Source organism: Lutra lutra, chromosome 12, assembly GCF_902655055.1.
Source record: "Lutra lutra chromosome 12, mLutLut1.2, whole genome shotgun sequence".
NCBI classification, from domain to species: Eukaryota; Metazoa; Chordata; class Mammalia; order Carnivora; family Mustelidae; genus Lutra; species Lutra lutra.
In genome coordinates, this window is record NC_062289.1 from 25,902,341 (window position 1) to 25,920,469 (window position 18,129).

General features: G+C 50.5%; 1 protein-coding gene across 6 annotated transcripts in view; it reads right to left on the reverse strand.

Moving 5' to 3' along the window:
- CTIF (cap binding complex dependent translation initiation factor) overlaps window positions 1-18,129 on the reverse strand; it is a 286,875-nt gene that overhangs the window by 175,987 nt on the left and 92,759 nt on the right. For all 6 annotated transcript variants that reach the window (XM_047696738.1, XM_047696737.1, XM_047696734.1 and 3 more), the window contains 2 exons: window positions 3,622-3,695; window positions 2,307-2,411 (listed from right to left, as the gene is read on the reverse strand). In XM_047696738.1, the coding sequence (XP_047552694.1) occupies window positions 2,307-2,411; window positions 3,622-3,695 (179 nt within the window). The remainder of the gene's footprint in view (window positions 1-2,306; window positions 2,412-3,621; window positions 3,696-18,129) is intronic.

Here is an 18,129-nt window from a genome sequence, read left to right on the forward strand (position 1 = left end):
TAGGGACAAAAGCATCTCCCTCCCCAGGCTGTTGCTCATGACCCTGGTGAGACCAGAGTGGTCAGAGAAGGGGTGCCTGCTAGGGTGGGGTGGGGAGCAGGTGAGAGGCAGTTACGTTTAACATAACCAATAATCTCAGTTATGTTCAGATCTGCAGTGACAGGAGCCAGGAGTGGACAGGAAGGGATTGGAAGGAAAAGTAAAAGTCATCAGCATAATAAAAAAAAAAAAAGAGAGAGAACAACCAGTGTTGGCAAAGATGTGGAAAAATCAGAAGCCCTGAGTATTGCTGGTGGGAAAATATACAGCCTCAGTGGAAAATCGTTTGGCAGTTCCTCACAAACTTAAAACAAGGAATTACTATGTGTGGTATTGTAATTATAGAAGATCTATTTGGTCTTCTTCCCCAGTCCTGGTACAGAGCTCCTAAAATCCTTGGAATTCCTTAAGCCAAGACAGAGATAATGGTGTCTTTTGTTATGTTAATGTGACGGCTCCCTCGAAAACACTTAGGGAACCTAAGGGAGGGGCCTGTTTGACAGGGGACCTAACTTTGTGATTTCCAGTCCTAACTCTGACTTCCAGGGAGGGGAGAGGGGCTGGAGGTGTAATCAATGGCGAATGGCCAGTGATTTGATCAGTCATGACTGTGTAATGAAGTCCCCCAAAAAGCCCCAAAGGAGAGGCTTTGGAGGGCTTCGGGGAGGAGCTCACGCAGGGATTCTGGGAGACTGGCACTCTGGACAGGGCATGAAGCTTGGCAGCTTTCCCCATCCCTCTCCTATGCATTTCTTCCATCTGGCTGTTCCTGAGTTATATGCCTTCATATCAACCAGTCATCTAGTGAGTACAGTGTTTTCCCAACTCCCATGCCCCCACGCCCCAGCAAATCCATAGAAACCAGGGAGGGGGTCGCTGGACCCCCAACCTAGAGTCAGAGATCTGAAGCACAGGTGACAGCCTGGCCTTTGGACTGGCATCTGCAATGGGGGAAAGGGACAGTATGTAGGACTGAGCTCTCAACCTAAGCCTGTGGGGTCTGATGGTGTTTCCAGGTAGACTGGGTTAGAATTGAGCCAAATCGTGGACACTCAGCTGGTATCAGAAAACTGCTTGGTGGTGTTGGGGAAAAAACCACACCACACGACAGAACTGGTGTCAGAATTGGACCACGTGACTCAGCAATTTCATCCCCAGGCCCATACCCCAAAAAACTGAAAACAGGGACTGAAACAAGTACTTGGACATGAAAGTTCATGACTGAATCATTCACAATAGCCAGAGCATGGAGAGAACCCAAATCCCCATTAGCAGATGAATGGACAAACAGGGACAGAACCACGGGATGGAATATTACGCAGCCACGAAAAGGAACAAAGGGCTGATAGATGCTACATAATGTGGATGAACCTCAAAAAATTATGCTGAGGGAAAGAAGCCAGAGTGCAAAGACCTCGTATGATCCCATTTCTAGAAACTTCTAGAAGAGGTAAATTCACAGAAACAGAAAGCACACTGGTGGTCACCAGGTGTAAGAGAGGGCTGGGGTGTAACTGCTTAGCGGATTTGATTCTATTCTGGGGTGTTGAAAATGTTCTGAAACTACAAGGAGGTGGTAGTTACCCCATATTATGAAAATACGAAATGAAATATAACTGGACACTTTAAAATGGTGAATGCGTTGTTACGGGAATTCTAAATGAATAACAATTATTTTTTTAAAAAAGAAAGGGCAAAAAAAAAAACAAAAAAACCCCATCTGTCTTATTCCCCTGGGTCAGTCACATTGCTGTCCTGAGGTGAGCGTGGGCCTGGACGTATCATTAAGAGAAGAAGCAACAGTGATACATGAGAAAAGCAGAGGATGGGACACCAGAGTGGTTCTCAAAGTGGGGGTCCCTGGTCCAGCGGGACCAGCATCCCCTGGGAACTTGTTAGGAATGCCCATTCTCGGGGCCCACCCCAGACCTCCCGAATCAGAGTTCAGGATGTTCTGGCTGTTTTAACAAGTCTCCCAGTGGCCCCGATCAAAACTGCGACCCGCTGCACTCGATTGCTGACAAGCAGAGCCGCGGTGGTCAGGAAGAGGAGTGGGTGGTGCGGGTGGAGGAGGCTGGACAGAGAAGGGTGGAGAGAGGCCAGTGAGTCTGCGGTTCTAGGCAGAGAGCCTCTCTGGACATCAGCCACCTGTGTGTCCCCAGTGCAGCAGAGATGTCTGTCTGCCCACCCAGGGAAAGGCCCCTGTCGACCTCCAGATGGCTGCAACCCCTCCCACCCCTGTGTAAGAGCCCCTGGTCACCGCTTACCCTTCCCGGTCAATATGCGGCAGGGGCTGCTTGGGCGTATGTCTCAGCTTCCGGTGGAACTGGGTGAAGTCTAGCTTTTCGGGCTGCAGGTCCCAGGTGGCACCACTGGAGGATGAGAAAAGGTAAGGAAGGGAGGTAAGGGGGCGACCAGCCCAGTTACTGATGGGCACCAGACAAGTAGGCACAAGCCTGGCAGGGAGTGTCCTCACAAAGAGGTGGGCAGGATGGGGAGGGCATCCACCAGCCAAGGGCAGGGTTGACAGAGACCCCTCACTCAGAATGGAGCCTGTGGTGTCAGCTCTGCTCACAGAGGCAGAAGGGGGCAGAAGGCTGCATGCCAAGCCCTCACCTCTCTTCAACCTCGCTATGCCATAATGTGTGCCGGTAAAACACAAGTGTCAGTCTGCGGCCTATCCTACAGCGAGCGGTCCCTCTAAAACACTCCAGAGTTTTCTCTTACACCTACATGTGAGGAAGGCTGGAGAGAAAGGAGGCCAAAACCAGAAGCTTCTGACAGAAGCTCAAAATGGCGGCAAGGTGGATCTGAGGAGATAAGGCAAGTGCCAGGAGGCCAGGTGCCATCAGCCCCAGTCCCAGGAGACCATGGTGCTTCCATTCTGTGCAAACTGGAGTCTGAGCCAGGGATAGGCCTGAAGCATGCCCAGTGTTGGCCAGCTCCAAGCCAGTGGCAGAGTGGAGCTAAAGGGTAACTACCATCCACAGTCCGAAGCCATCCCTCCCCAGAGGAATGAACATATGGTATGTACCCATTAGCAAACCTTTCAAGGGCACCGTCCCCACATACTGAGGTAGTCCTGGCCAATACCTGTTCTTCCAACTTGGTCTATCAGGAACCTTCCAGAGTCTGAACTACTGAAAGCCCTTCCCTCCTCCGGACCTCTCTGCAGCCATAGCCTCCATCGTCTGCTATATGCCATTTTCCTTTGCTCTTCCAACCACCAGTCCACCCCTCTGTCTTCTCTCCCTCTTCCCTGTGGTTGAACTATTAGCATCTTTCTTCTCTTCCCCCTCAACCCTCTCTCAGCCTCCCTTTCCTTCTCTTTCTCTCTTTCCCTTGGATTTCTCCTTTCCCCTCCTTTGCCTTCCTTTGATCTCCATTCTCTCTCTCTCTGACTTCCTTCCTCAGCGGTCTCATCCTTTCTACTTCACCCCCTCTTTGTTTCTCTCTACTTCTTGATCAGTGAACGCTCAACGTTTACTCAACTTCCAAAGACCCCATGGGGCTTCTATAAGGACAAGAAGCTGGCATTCCAGCCAGGGGCATACGCCACAGGCAAGAGGAAGGGGAGCTTACCTGAAGGAATCAAAGGTGTTGGCTGCCCAGATATCTGTGCCCAGCATGTCCAGAGAGTTGTCTTTGCTGCCATTCTGGAAAAGATGGGGGATGAAAAGGGTGGCGTCATTTCCTAGTTCAGGACACTGAGAACAAGTAGGCAAAGGCCCATTCACAGAGAGGGCTGCAGAGGACTTCCCTCTCACCCCTCGGTTGGTCATTCTGGGCAGCCTGAGGGCTTGAGAGAGCCACTAGAGTGAGCATCCTGGCTGGTGCGCCCAGTAAGAGTCACAAGGACCCCTGGTGTCCCCCCAGGCATAGGCCCTCACTTCGATGGTGTCTGACAACTGCGCAGGCAGGTATAGGAATAGCCTGGGTCTCTGCTGCCCTCAGTCCATCACTCTCTACTCAAAGCTGCCACACTAATGAGCTGCTGCCACCATCGCCAGCCTGATAGCAGTGGCTTCTTCCTAGGCATGGAGATTCTGCAAAGCCAGACATGGCGACAGGTCCATGTTGAGAAGCTGACTTCCTCTAGGGTTAAGCCCCCACTTCCCCAAATCAGGCAGCACAGAGAGGCCCCCATTGACCAAGGTTACACCAGCAATTAAATTCTCTAAGTCAACCCCCTCCAGTCTTTGTCCTCCAACGTCCCTTATATGATCTATCCCATAGACAGAAAGCACTTTATTCCATCCAGTCTCTACAATTTGGCTTCTCTGCCCCTTGGCTAATGATCTCTCCAAGTTCTCTGGCAACTTGCCTTCACTCCTGATGTCATCCATCCCTCGTTACCCCTACAGTCCACTCTCATCATCAATACTTCCACCTCCAGTACATCTGGGAGTGTGCACGCTTCATGACCCAGAAGTCATGCCCAGGTACAAACACCAGTGAAATGTGCACAGATGTTCCCCAGCAGCGTGAAGCACAGAGCTACAGAACAGCCCTATGCATAGTACATCCACGCTTACCGGAAGTTGACCAGACGCGTAAACTGCGGTATATTCACATACTGGAATATTACACGGCAGGGAGAATGAACAAATTAGAGCAACATACAACAGCAGAAGTCAATCCCCCAAAACACAAAGTAGAACAAAAGAACCCAGACATTAGGGGCGCCTGGGTGGCTCAGCAGGTTAAGCCTCTGCCTTCGGCCAGGGTTATGATCTCAGGGTCCTGGGATCGAGCCCCACATCGGGCTCTCTGCTCAGCGAGAAGCCCGCTTCCCCCCCCCTCTCTCTCTGCCTGCCTCTCTGCCTACTTGTGATCTCTCTGTCAAATAAACATTAAAAAAAAAAAAAAAAAAGAACCCAGACATTAAAAAGTACCAACTCTATGACTTAATTTATATCAAGTTCAAGGATAGGCAAATTAATAACCTGAGGAGATAGAGTTTAGATAGAAGCCGGGGGTGGGGTGGGGGCCATGGGGGAGCTGGTAATGTTCTGTTTCTCAATCTGGGTGCTGGTTACATAAATGTGTTCAGCTTGTGAAAACCCACTGAACTGTACACATGTGATATGTGCAGATTTTCCATGTGTTTTAGGACCTCCTGGTTAGATTCCTGGTAGCATCCCCTGTCTTTATGACCAATCTCTCCCCAAACCTGCCACATCTCAGGTCCTTTAGCTCCAACACTGGACAAGCTTCTTTTGAGACCTTGCCATGAAGCTAGGCCTGGCCAGACACTGAAGACACAGAAGTGGAAAAGTCACAGGCCCTGACTGCAAAGAATGGTGTGTGATGACACACATGTAATAAAAAATTATAAGACAGTGTGATATGTACACTGATTCAAGGGGCCACAGTAGCACAGGCAAGTTTCCTGGGGACTCCCCTTGAACAGGGGATGCAAGTATTCATGAGGGTCATGCAAGCAGAGGGAAAAGCAGGGACAGAGTCATCCTCATAAAGGGGTTGGCGTGTAGAAACAGCAGGACACACAGGGTATTCTAGATAACTTTAGAGGCTCTGTGGAGCACAGCAGCCTGGAGAGTGTCCAGAGGTCCCAAGCCCTAGGTGAGTTGGTGATCTCCAACATGACCCACTCTGTCCTGGCCAGGACTTCCTAGAGGCCCCACAAGTGCGCCTCAGTGACTGTTGGGGTTGCATGGTGGCCCTCTCCAATTCGTATGTTGAAGTTCTAACCCCCAGTACCTCAGAATGTAACTCTATTTGGGAATAGGATGGTTGCAGATGGAATTAGTTAAGATGACATCACACTGCCCTAACGCAGTATGCCTGGTCTCATTATAAAAAGAGGAAATTTGGACACAGAGACAGACACGCACAGAGGGAGGACACCATGGGGAAACTGGAGTCATGCTGCCACAAGCCGAGGAACCATTGGGAGCTGGGAGAGAGGCCTGGACCAGATCCTTCCTTGGTGCCTTCACAGGGATCATGGCTCTGCCAACTCCCTGATTTCAGATTTCTGGACTCCAGAACTGTGGGATGACTACACCTTTCACTAGGTCAACCCAGTTTGGGGATCAGAAATGTAAAATCAAGCAGCCCTAGCAAACCAATATGGCAATCAACCATCCACCTGTCTACAAACGCCCTTTGTGAGTGTGGTCAGTCATGTCCCTTCCTCCCGCAGTTACCAGTTACCCCAACCCTGTGACCTTCTCCTGTCCTCACAGCCATGCCCAACACCTGAGGCCTAGGGTTTCCCAAAGCCTACAAACACAGCAGCCTGGGTAGACAAGTCCAGATCCATGCTGGCTTAGGCTGGCTTCTGACTCCCAACATCCACCCCCCAAGGGGCCAGCCCCTGAAAAGTCCCACGTGCTATTTTCCCTGGTGGCCACTCCCCTGCAGAGAGCGGCCAATGTCGCCCCAGAGCCTGTTGAACAAAGCCCCTGTGGACTAGAAAAGAACCTGAAGTGGGCTCAGTGACCCCACCCCTACCTCTCCCAGCGACTGCAGACACCAGCATCTTGACAGAGAAGGCCCATGATGGGGGCGGGGGTTGGTTTTGTTTTGGATTCTTCTCATTTACTTCACATTGGCCAGAGCTGGTAAGCACGTTCTCCTCCTTTACTGTACTGTACTCAGCATGCCCGACTCCCTGGCTCCTCACGTGGAAACCAGCCTAGTTTCCAGGGAGAGCAAGCACTTTGCAGGTGCATTTCAGCCTTTAATCAATCAAAAGGAGAGGGAACACACTGGCCAGTGGAGAGGTTGAGTAGCCCAGCCTCCCAGCAGAGGGGCCCAAGCGCTGGGCTCCTCGCAGACACTGGCAGGAGACAATGAGAGGCTGTGGGGAAAAGGGAGAGCAGTAAATGGGGGAGGGGGGTGGCTGAGGGAACAAAGGGGAGTGGGCATGACCTCATACCTCATCAGTAAAATCAGGACTGGCCTCTCTTGGCGGCATCACCAGCCAGAAGCCCTAGGTTCTGAGTGACAAAGCTTTCTCCTCCCTTCCCATGCCCTGAGAGCTCCTTCTCTTTCCACTGTGCCACAATCCTCTTGTCAATCAACCACATTTACTCGGGCCATAAGCCTCTCCGTATGGTGCCAGATGGCAGCTCTGTGCACCTGGATCCTTCCTACCCACACCTGTCTAGAACTGTGGTCCCACGATCCCTTTCATTACTGACAGTGTCCTACCATCCCCATCTTGCTCCTCGCCTGTCCATCTCCTTCAAAGCTTGCCTCCTCCAGGAAGCTCATCTGACCTCCCAAACTGCAGTCACCATGCTCTGTCCTGAATGTACCACCCATGCATCTGAGGTGCGGCCACAGAGCTCACCTGTGGCAGTTCTCACTCCATCTGCTTGTAGAGACCCCTCTCCCGTTCTAGATCAGAGACACTGGCTGGCAGGCACCTCACTGGACCCCCATGGCTCTTTGCTCACTGCCTACAACGTGTCTGCTGAACTGACTTTCACCTCAATAAACTTCGGCCGTCTTCCCCAAGCTTGTTTTCCTCCTGCCACAGTGACCTTGCCTTGTGACCTCAGTGAAGTCTGGACTTGAGATTCTTTGTATTTAAGTAAAGTGGTCTCTGAGAGTGCAATGCTGTGTGCTCCAGATGGGTTTCTTCTGGCACACGCGCTGCCGCCAAGCCCCTTCCCACCAGCAGCAGACATCGCTAATCAGTTCTGGCATCATTTATAGCCTTCCAATCAGCTGACTGCTAATGTTCCAGATCACCCCCTCCTCCTCCCTTCTTGAGTTGTTTCATCATCCTCCCATCCCAGCTCCTGGTGTCTGGCTTGCTTCAAATGCAACTCTGAAATTGCACATGGCTAGAGAGATACACAATCAACCCCCACAAGGAGACAGCTCCCAGGCCTCCTGAGAGGTTATCTGGCATGTCCACAACACCCTTTCCAGGCCTCAAACCTCATAATCCAGGCGCATTTCACTTTTTTTTTTTTTCAAGTAGGCTGCATGCCCAACATGGGGCTTGAACTTGTGACCCTGAGATCAAGAGTCACACACTCTGTTGTCCTAGCCAGCCCCTGTGGGTAGTAGAACATTTCAAATGCAAAGGTCAAAAAACAACAACAAAATCAAATAAACAAATAAATTCTGCTTCTGAAGTATGTGTCTGAGACCTCAGCCAGAGAGAAGTTCACTGTCCTTCAGAGTAGCACACAAAGTCTCTTTCCCTGATCCCCTATGCTTTAAATACCCAACTGATGGCGCCTACAAATTCAGCTTAAGACCATTGCTTGTCAATGGCTCCCTTAGAAGAATGTTAAATCTTGGGGTGCCTGGGTGGCTCAGTTAGTTAAGCATCTGACTTGTAATTTCAGCTGAGATGTCATGATGTCAGGTCATGAGATCGAGCCTCGTGTCAGGCTCCACGCTTGGCGGGGAGCCTGCTGGAGATTTTCTCCCTCCCTCTCCCTCTGCCCTTTGTCCAACTTGCACACACATGCTCTCTCTTTCAAATAAATAAATTAATAATAATAAGAATGGTACTCTTCAAGGCAAGTTTTTCCCCCCAAATTGTTTTCCTGCAGTAAAATGCAGATAACATAAAGTTTATCATCTTAACCATTTCCAAGTGCACAGTCCAGTGGCGTTAAGTATGTTCACGTGGTTGTGCAGTCCTCATTGCCATCGTTCTCCAGAACTCCTCTCACCTCGCAAAACTGGACGTCCAATCCCAATGGATGCTAGCTCCTCATCTCCGCTCTCCCGAACCCCACCCCCACCTTCCTACTTTCTGTCTCTAGGATTTGTACCACTCTGATACCTCACCTGAATGGAATCACACGGGATTTGTCTTTTTGTGACCAGCTGACTTCACTTAGCATAATGTCCCTGAAGCCCATCCACGAGCCCAAGTAGGTTGTAAGCCCCTTGACTAGAGCAGCTACCCTCTCTTCTTGGCCCTCCACAGTGGCCAAGCTAGGCATACAGTCTGCCTCCAATGATGCCAACCGATTAAATAGATTCTACCTGCTGCTTTCGAGCCTAAATGACGGAGTCACAGACTGGGATGTCAAGATTGATCTACCAAACTAGGATTCAAGGCCACTGAAGAGCGAGGCACGAGGGCAGGAGAGAGAATGACTATGATAAAGGGATGGGAAGGTCATAGCCAGGAAAAGAATAATGTGGACAAGACCCCGGGGCTATGCCACTTGGCAGCCCAGGAGGCATGATGGCCCTGGGCAAGAAGGAGGGTCCTTGGGCCGCTGAGCTGGAGGTGCCAAGGGCTGTGGGCCAGTGGTTTGTCTGGTCTGTGCCAAATGGGATAGGAAGGTAAGCCCATTAACAGGTGAGAGGGCAAGACTGGAGAAACTCTCGATGGAAGTCTGGGTCCCAGGAGCTGACCTATTTATTGTCACTCTATTCGACACAATATGCACAGCATATAACATGAATCTGGACGTTTCCTCAGAGCTGTTGCAATGGAATATGACAGGCATATAATGATGCACACAACCAATTCTCAGCAGGGGCTGGGACTGGCCATTGCCTGGCACTTGGAAGCAAAATCAATCTCCACCAAATCAGCCCAGAGAGGGCAGAACCGCACCTGCTGAGCCTTCCTATGCTGTTTCTTGTCAGTGTTGAGGTAGCGGCCCCGGCCCTGCCCAGAGGGGCTGGGCCTCACCGGGCGGAGCCACAGCGAAAACCAGACCACCAGGAACCAAGAGCTTCACAAGCCCATCCCCAGCGTCCCAGCCGTGCGCTGGCAGCATCCAAGCTGACCAGGAGGCTTCAGATCCCATCTAAGCCCGTGAAGTGTCCGGATAGTCCCCCTTTCTTGAGTTCCGGACACCAATCCTCAAACTCACAACACCCCCAACCTACACGCCACCTGCCCCACAAAACCCTCTTACGACTGCAGACGGGTTCATCCGTCCGCCCAAGGAGCTTGTAGGTTACTGCGGGGCGGGGCCTTCCAGAGAGACCCACAGACAGGCAGACAGCAGTCTGATTTCTGGAACCCCACACCTGCATCCAGACCCACCTCACTCTCTAAATCACCCCTTACACTGAGGAGCCACGTGAGCGGCGAGGACAAGCAGAAGACAGAGCAGAGGGTGATCAGGGCCTGGCTTGTTCCCAGGCCCTCCCTGCACTCTCGAGCCTCGGCTTCCCCGGTGCACTAGTAATGCGTGGTGTCAGTGGGAAGGGCTCTGATGTCACACTGTGCTGCCCAAGATATGGGATTCTATTCCTCTTTGGACCACTGTGCTTTTCCTGGACTCAGAGAAACAAAGGTCCTACCTGTCCCCCGTCTTTGTCTCTGACAGGAACCAGCTCGAGACCCCTCCTCTCTGCCTCTCGGCAGTGTCCTTAAAGCTTGTGCCCCAGGAGCCCACAGCATGTCCAGCGCTTCCCGACCCTGACTGCATGGCTTCCTGGTGGTGTTCTAGAAACACAAGCCCACTGGGTCTCAGATGTCAGTATGCATCAGAGTCATGTAGAGAGAGGAGCATTGCGAGGTTAAATTGAGTGCAGCTGGGGTGGTCCACGAAACACACTTTTAGAAACATTGGAGATTAGAAGGGTTTTGTGGGGCACAGAAAAAAAAAAAAAAGGTTCCCTCATCAAACATTTGGGATACACTGAGTTAAAAGACTGTTAAATAAATCACTTTATTGCAAAACTACTCAGTGCTTTTATCGGCCTTGGATGGATGTTGACCCTTCAAGTAGGTAGCCATATAGTACGCAGTATTCCCCAAATTCCTTTGGCCGAAAACCACCCCATTTTGCCTCTTTATTCCACAGAGCAATTTTTTTTTTTTTTCAGGACCAGGGTTCCACAGAATCTACTTTGGGGAACAGTCTTCTAATATTCTTCCCTAGTGATTCTTCATCCTCTCAACTGGGAACTCTGGCTTCAATTTTGTTGCATCCCTCTGCCCACTTACCCCTCATCCTAGCTGTGGGACCCAGCTTCATTCATTAAATACTTTTGAGCAAGAATCCGGGGTGTCCAGGCACTGAGAGCCCCCCACAAAACCGCACAGGCTTCCTCAAGAACGTCTCCCAGTTTGCCATTCCTGTGGCCGCGGCTTTTCTCTGAGCCCCATCCCTGCCCCAGCCCAGGGGCTCGGCCAGCCCCTGCCCCCGCCAGGTTGCTGCAAGGCTGAGGTTTGGAGAAGCCTAATCAGAAGCAACCACCCTTTTCGGTGGATGGTTTTTAGCACTTAAATGCCGCCAAATCCTTCACAACAGTCCCTTTCCCTGGCAATTAGGGGGCCTCATGCCAGGGTGAACCGTGCTGCTCTCAGAACAGAGCACAAAGAGATAATGAGCACTTTAAACCCTGTGGAAAAGAAAAGGAAACAGCTTTCCCGTGGGCAGGGAGGCTGGAGCCACCCTGGAGCCCGCAGGTGTGCACGGCTCCCCCCAGCTCGGGCAGGGCCGAGCAGTTGTGGCAGGGAGCCTGGACGCTGGGCGATGACAACAGCAAAGGCACTGAGGCAGTACTGGCCAAACACCGGCCATCCTCTGAGCATTTCAACCTGGTTACAACCTTAGGAAGCCCCATTTCACGGATGAGAAAACGAAGGCTCAGAGAACTTGCCTGTGTTCAGAGAGCTAGTTCCCAGGAGGGGAATGTAGACAGCATGGCTCGGAGTTTATGCTCTTACCCGTGGCACCGTGCAGTTCCGTGGCACCGTGCAGTTCCATGACCCGAATAAACTGTGACCTGACAGCAGATGGCTGTAAGGCAGTAAGGTATCCATCCCCCACAGACAGCTGGGTTCTCCGAGTCCATCTCTGCCCACGACTGGGAAGGCAGTGCGGGCGGAGGGAGTAAACCGCCAGCAGTGAAGTAAAGAGGGAATCTGGGGGTGTGAGCCAGGCTGTGTAAAGATGGTGGGGGGCACGGGGCTCTGTGTCTGAGTGAATGAAACTTGGTGGGAGTGAATCACTGTACACTAGAAAAACGTGCTAAGTCAGGAGCAGTGGGAAAATAAACACTCCTCTTTGCTGTATTAGTGCACAACCATGGAGTGGTTTTTGCTTGTGCATGTGTGTGTGTATGTAGGTGTCGACAATTTCTGGCTATGAGGGTTTAGAGACTAAGCAGAACTTGACTGAATCAGATACCCGGCAGGAGCAGGACTGCCCGCATTCCCAGGAGGGTCGCAGGTGAAGCTCCAGCTAGAGGAAGCTGGGACATGTTGGTCTGGACTTCCCCAGTATCCCTGCTATTTGTCTGCTCTGCCAGGGGACACAGAGGCAGGGGTGGCCAGCCTTTGGTCTTGGCCTCCCACAGCTGACAGTCCAGTAGGGGAGCAGCTGTGTATGCACAGCCCGGTTCTGGACACCCTCAGAAGGCTCACTATCCCAGTCCATCTTCCTTCTCAGTGTAGAATGTTCTTCCACAGATTCTGTGCATCATGAGGGCCAACAGCAAGCCTGACCCTCACATGGGTACCCTTACTTCACGGACACGGGTTCCTGGAGTGGCTGATGGGGAGGGTCATCCTTGTAGACAACAGATGTAACTTCTCTCCTTCCTCTCCAAGGACCCTGCCCCAACTCCCCTGCCTTAGCCCTGATCTATCACCCACAGAAGTGGACTAGCATAGTCCTAGTCCTGAGGCTATCATCCCTGCCCTCAAAGGTCTCACCACTCAACCAGGAGTCACGGAAACAAAAAGAACAATGGAAGATGGCATGTGGTCAAGCAGCACATGACACGATGCCTGCCACCTCTGCTGCTGGCTTTGGGGGCGAGACCAGAGGGTTTCTAAGACTCCAGGAAAACTTTGGGCAAGTAGCAACATGGTTTGGACTAAAAGTGGGGAAAGCAGGACTCCAGGCCTGCAAGCTGCATCCTGGAGGGCTCAGAAGAGTCACTTAGCTCCTTGGACCTGTGCTGCCCCCTCTGCACCATGAGCCTTTGAACGGGACCAGGGACTCCCCACTTGGGATGGGGAGAGTAGGTGCACCATAAGAGACACTGGGACCAAAGGCCCCTAAAGGCATCTCCCAGACCTAAGCAGGGCCTTCCTATAGGTCAGGTCTCAAACTCCCCTGAGGCCCCAATTAAACCTGAATCTGACAAACAGTCCTGTCCTAGTAACTCCGTGTGTGTGTGTGAGTGTGTGTGTGCGCGCGTTTATGCATGTGTGTGTTCAGCACCAAAGACAGCATCCCACATGCTGGTGGGAAAGACAATGATAGACCCCCTCCCCCAATATTTTAATGCCCCTACAATAGAAGGATCTTTGAGGCAGGGGAATGGCAGAACAAAGACCAGCATAGAGGGCCTCCTGGTGGCACCAGAACTGAGTTCAGGAGCAGGAAAGGGCATTCCTTTCATTCTGGAACTTTCTCGTCTATACATTCATTCTGTCCCTTCCCTCTTTACTAGACCCCACTGTCTTTGAGTTTAAAACCCAAAGGGAGATGTAGGCGATAATGACTGAAGCCTGTGACCAAGTATACTTCTCTGAATCCAATCCATTCTCCCCACCCTCTTTGGCTAACTAACTTTGTGCTTTCAGATTTAAAGGGCCACGTTACTTGAACTTGTCCTGGTCTGGGCCCCATGGCAGGGCCCTTCTGGCTGGCTTCCTATTCAGCATCTGCTAAAATAATGGGGGGCCATTCAGGTGTTCTCAGTTGTCCACACTGTCCCATGCCCCTCTGCAGGGAAAGGACCCCAACCTCCAAGGCTCCCCACTTAGGCCTTCTTGAAGCTCCCCAAGCCCCAGGGATATTCCCTACCCGTCAGCCCCAGACTCAGAACCACAGAAGGCCAGGGAGGAAAGGAACTGAGAGTTCATCGGGTCCAAGAGGTGACCCGAGGCTTCTACAGAGGTGTTCCCAGAGCAATGAGGTAGATAGAATGGGAGAGACAGCAGATGGGCTACTCCTTCCTCTACCTCATCAAGCAGTTTTGTCCCTTTTCTTTTCCTTATGGGATTTTGCAGAAAGATTCTGATGAAACAAAATGTTCTGTTCTTTAAAAAAGTTTACTTTTATTTTAGAGAATTGTAGATTCACATCCTGCTCTAAGAAATAACACAGAGACACCCTGTATGCTTTACTCAGTTTCTCCCATGGGGACACTGGTAAAAGTATAGCTCAATAGTAAAGTCAGGATATTGATGTTGATACGGTCAAGATGCAGAACATTTCCATGAGCACAAGGTTCCCACCTGATGCCCTTTTGTCACCAACCCACTTCATTCTGCCCCTCCCTTCTCTAATCCTTGAACTGCTCACCTAGTCCCCATTCCTATCCTCTTGTCATTTCAGGAATGTTATATATACGGAATCAGAGTACGTAGCTTTGGGGGATTGGCTTTTTTTACTCGGCATGATTCCCTGGGGATTCACACAGGTTCCTGCATGTGTCACTGGCTGATTCTTTTTACTGTTGATTGCCACAGCTTGTTCCAACTGTTCACCTGTTGAAGGACAACTGGGTGGTTTCCAGTTTGGGGCTTTATGAATAAAGCTGCTATAAACATTTGAGTACAGGTTTGTGTGTGAACATAAGTTTTCATTTCTCTGGGATAAACACCCGGGAGTGAAACTGCTGGATCAGATGGTATTTGCAGGTTTAGTCTTTTAAAAAACTGCCAAATTGTTTTCCAGAATGGCAGCACACTTTACACTCCTACCAGCTAAGTATGAGTGATCCAGTGGCTCTGTATCTTCACCAGTACTCGGTGTTGTCACTATTTTTTTTATTAGCTATTTTGATAGGTGTGAAATCTCTCACTGTGGCTTTAATTTGCATTTCCCTTACAGCTAATGATGTGGCACATCTTTTTTTTTTTTTTTTTTTTGCGGGCTTATTTGCCATCTGTACATCCTCTTTCTACAGGGAAAAAAAATGTCTCTTCATATCTTTTGTCCATTTTCTAACTGCGCTGTTTCACATGCTGAGTCTGGGGAATTCTTTATATATTCTGGATACTAGTCCTTCTGCCAGATACGTGTTTTACAAAATTTTCTCCCTCTCTGTAATTTGTCTCTTCAACCTCTAAACAGGGGTTTTTCCAGAGCAAAGTTTTTAATGTTGATGAAGTTCAAATTCTCATCTGTGTTGACATCTAGTGATTGTCTTTTTTTCCATATGAAGTATTTCTGGTTCTTAGTAAGACATATGATTTTTTATTGCAACGAGGGCACTTCCATGTTATGTTATGAGACACTGAATCATATTAAGTCTTCTGTGTTACCTGGCTGTTTGTGATAACACCGTGGCAGGGAAAGGCGGGGGGCACAGCCTCAGTATTGGGGTGCACTTGTTACTGCTCCATGGAGGCGAGAGTTCCAGGACTCTACAGAGTCCCCAGTGTACCCTGCCATGGGGGTGGTCTCATTACCACTTGGCAATACTGGAAGTCTCATCTTCCTGTTAGAACTTCCCAGCAGGGAGAGAAGGGGTGCCTCAGTACTGCTGAGTGGGGGTGGAAGTCCAGGCCACCACAGGTCTCCAATAATACAATGGGGTGGCCAGGGGCCCTTCTTATGAGCTGGCAGGGATGAAGGGCTCAGCTTCCTGCCTGGCCTTCTCTGACACCACCCCAGTAGGGGTAGGAGGGCTTATAGAACTCTCTGAGAGGGGCAGTCTAGACTCTCAGTGGGTTTTGCTGGTGTGGGTGAGGGTGGACCCACACTTTGTTCTGTGCTACTTGGCTGGAGTAGAGCAATCATTGTCTAAAACTTTTCTATCTTGATAGGTTGCCCTTTGCCTGGACCTTTGCTTACAGAGATCAGACTTTTATTGGGACTTTAAAAATCTGTGTCCCCTGCCATGTTCTGGTTACCTCCTTCTTTGGCCCTAAGTCTGGGATGTTAGAGGTAAAAAGGAAACCCAGGAAAATCATGACTCTGTCCTTGCTCGGGTCCCCCAAACCCTAGCTGGTCTGCCTTCTTATCTCTACCTTTCAGAATCTTATGTCTGTTTTATATAGAATGACCAGGATTTTAGTTTTCCTTAGCAGAAGGAATATAAAAAAGAACATCTACTCCATCTTCCCCAAAGCAGAAATCTAGGTCTGTATTTTTAACAAAATATTTTGATGGCCTTATGTCTAGATCATCTCCTTTTTCAGAGGGAAACAGGTTACTGCAAGACAATGTGTCTCACCCATGATCAAATAGTCAGTCAGAGGTAAGGGGGTTAGAACTCATGTCTCCTTGCTCTCAGTCCAGTGCTGTTACCATGACAGCACGGTGCCTCCTTCCTCTTGCTGTGCATCTGACCTCCTCTGCCCTCTGCAAGGTCCCCCACAGGCACCAGCCCCTCTCCTGCCTGTAATCTCATGCTGCTCTGGACTGTTGCTTTCCCACTAGAGAAAGTCTTATTTCTCTAAGCAGACTCCAGGTTCTCTGAGGATAGAGACCCGGCCACGTGGCTTATGAAACTGACAGCGGAGGCTCAGGGGATGGCTGCTGACTGTTTCCCTACAAGTCAACCACTGATACTGTTACAAATGTGGTAGCCTGGTTCCTTCAAGTGAGCTGGAGTCAGAAGGCACCTGGAGGACAGGGATAGGTGGTACCTTCTGGAAAATAGAGGCTTACATGCTGGGAACACCAGAGTCTGCAGAATCAGATCATGCCAGCAGGACTGTGTTCGGTTCAGGGAGGCGTGGGTGGAATCATAGTCCGTAGTTGTAGTTGCCGTGCTCCCAGGAGGGTAACCCAGGATGGGACAGGACCCATGAATCATCAGGTCATGTCCCAGACATCTCAGCACTTCAGTGTAAGTGTCTGTCTTCTCCTCTCTAACCTTTGTGTAAACAGAGACAGCGCCCATCACCTTTGCCATCCCATTTCCCAGCAAGCTGCCCTCTGTGATGACGTGCTGATTAAATCGAGGTGTGAAAAAACAGATAAATAGAGGAACGAACTTGTTCCTTGAACCTGCACTTGTTTCCAGGAATGAGGATATTTAGCTTAAACACAGACTCTCCACACTGGACTGCCATGGGAGAGCGAACAGCCATGGAGCTTCCCAACAACATACTGAGCTGCCTTTTGAAGGTGTGAACTCCCCATTACTGGAAATGTCCCACAGCTCAAGAGCCACATGAGGGGGCTCCTGCACTGCAGGGTTGGGGGTTGGATCAGGTGGCCTCTGACCCTCTGGTCATCCTGAGAGCCCACAGTATTATAGGGTAGAGACCTGCTTAGCTCTGGGTCTGATGTGGGAGGAAGAGGTCAGCCCCAGTTCCTGGTGAGCTGCTACCAGAGATGGCGCATGTGATGGTCGTTCTAGCCAGTCACCAGACAGTTCTGGCTTCCAGAATGCTGGGCACATAGTAGGATTATACTTTGTAGGGTGCTTACCCCTTCTGGTTGGGTGGGCTCATGTGGGCAGTTCTGGGCCACAGGCTAAGAAAGGAAGTGATGTGTATTATATCTGGGTTGCAGTATTGACTTGCCAATGCAAGATCCTCCAGTGGTCCTTTTCCCTTTATCCTGGGGACTGGTGAGAAGGACAACTGCCCCATCAAGCTGGGTCCTGGATGGGTTGTTTAAAGTTACCAAGTTTTGGGGAACCTGGGTGGCTCAGTGGGTAAGCGTCTGCCTTCGGCTCAGGTCATGATCCCAGAGTCCTGGGATCGAGCCCCGCATCAGGCTCTCTACTCGGTGGGAAGCCTGCTTCTCCCCTTTCCTCTCCCCCTGCTTATGTTCCCCCTCTCTCTCTGTCAAATAAATAAATAAAATCTTAAAAAAAAAATAAAGTTACCAAGATTCAAGGCTGTTTGTTGCTGCAGCATGACCTGGGCTATCCTGACTGATACAAGGGGATGGACTTTACCTGGGTGGGGCAGCAGAGACAAGATACATAAGGTGTAGGGATGGGGCTGCACAGCAGTTCTGGCATCTCAGCTGAGCACATAGACACCTCCGTGTCTGCTGCCCTCATTCCCACCACTCCTGTAACACCCAACACACACCACCCACTCTGGTGTACACCCTCCTGATGCCCTCACACTGCCATATAGCACCCAACTTCAAGCCTCGTGACTACCATTTCTTCTCTCTTCCCTTCCATCTGGTCAAGCATCTTAACCATTCCTGAGGGCACAGATAAGGCCCCATGTCCTGCAAG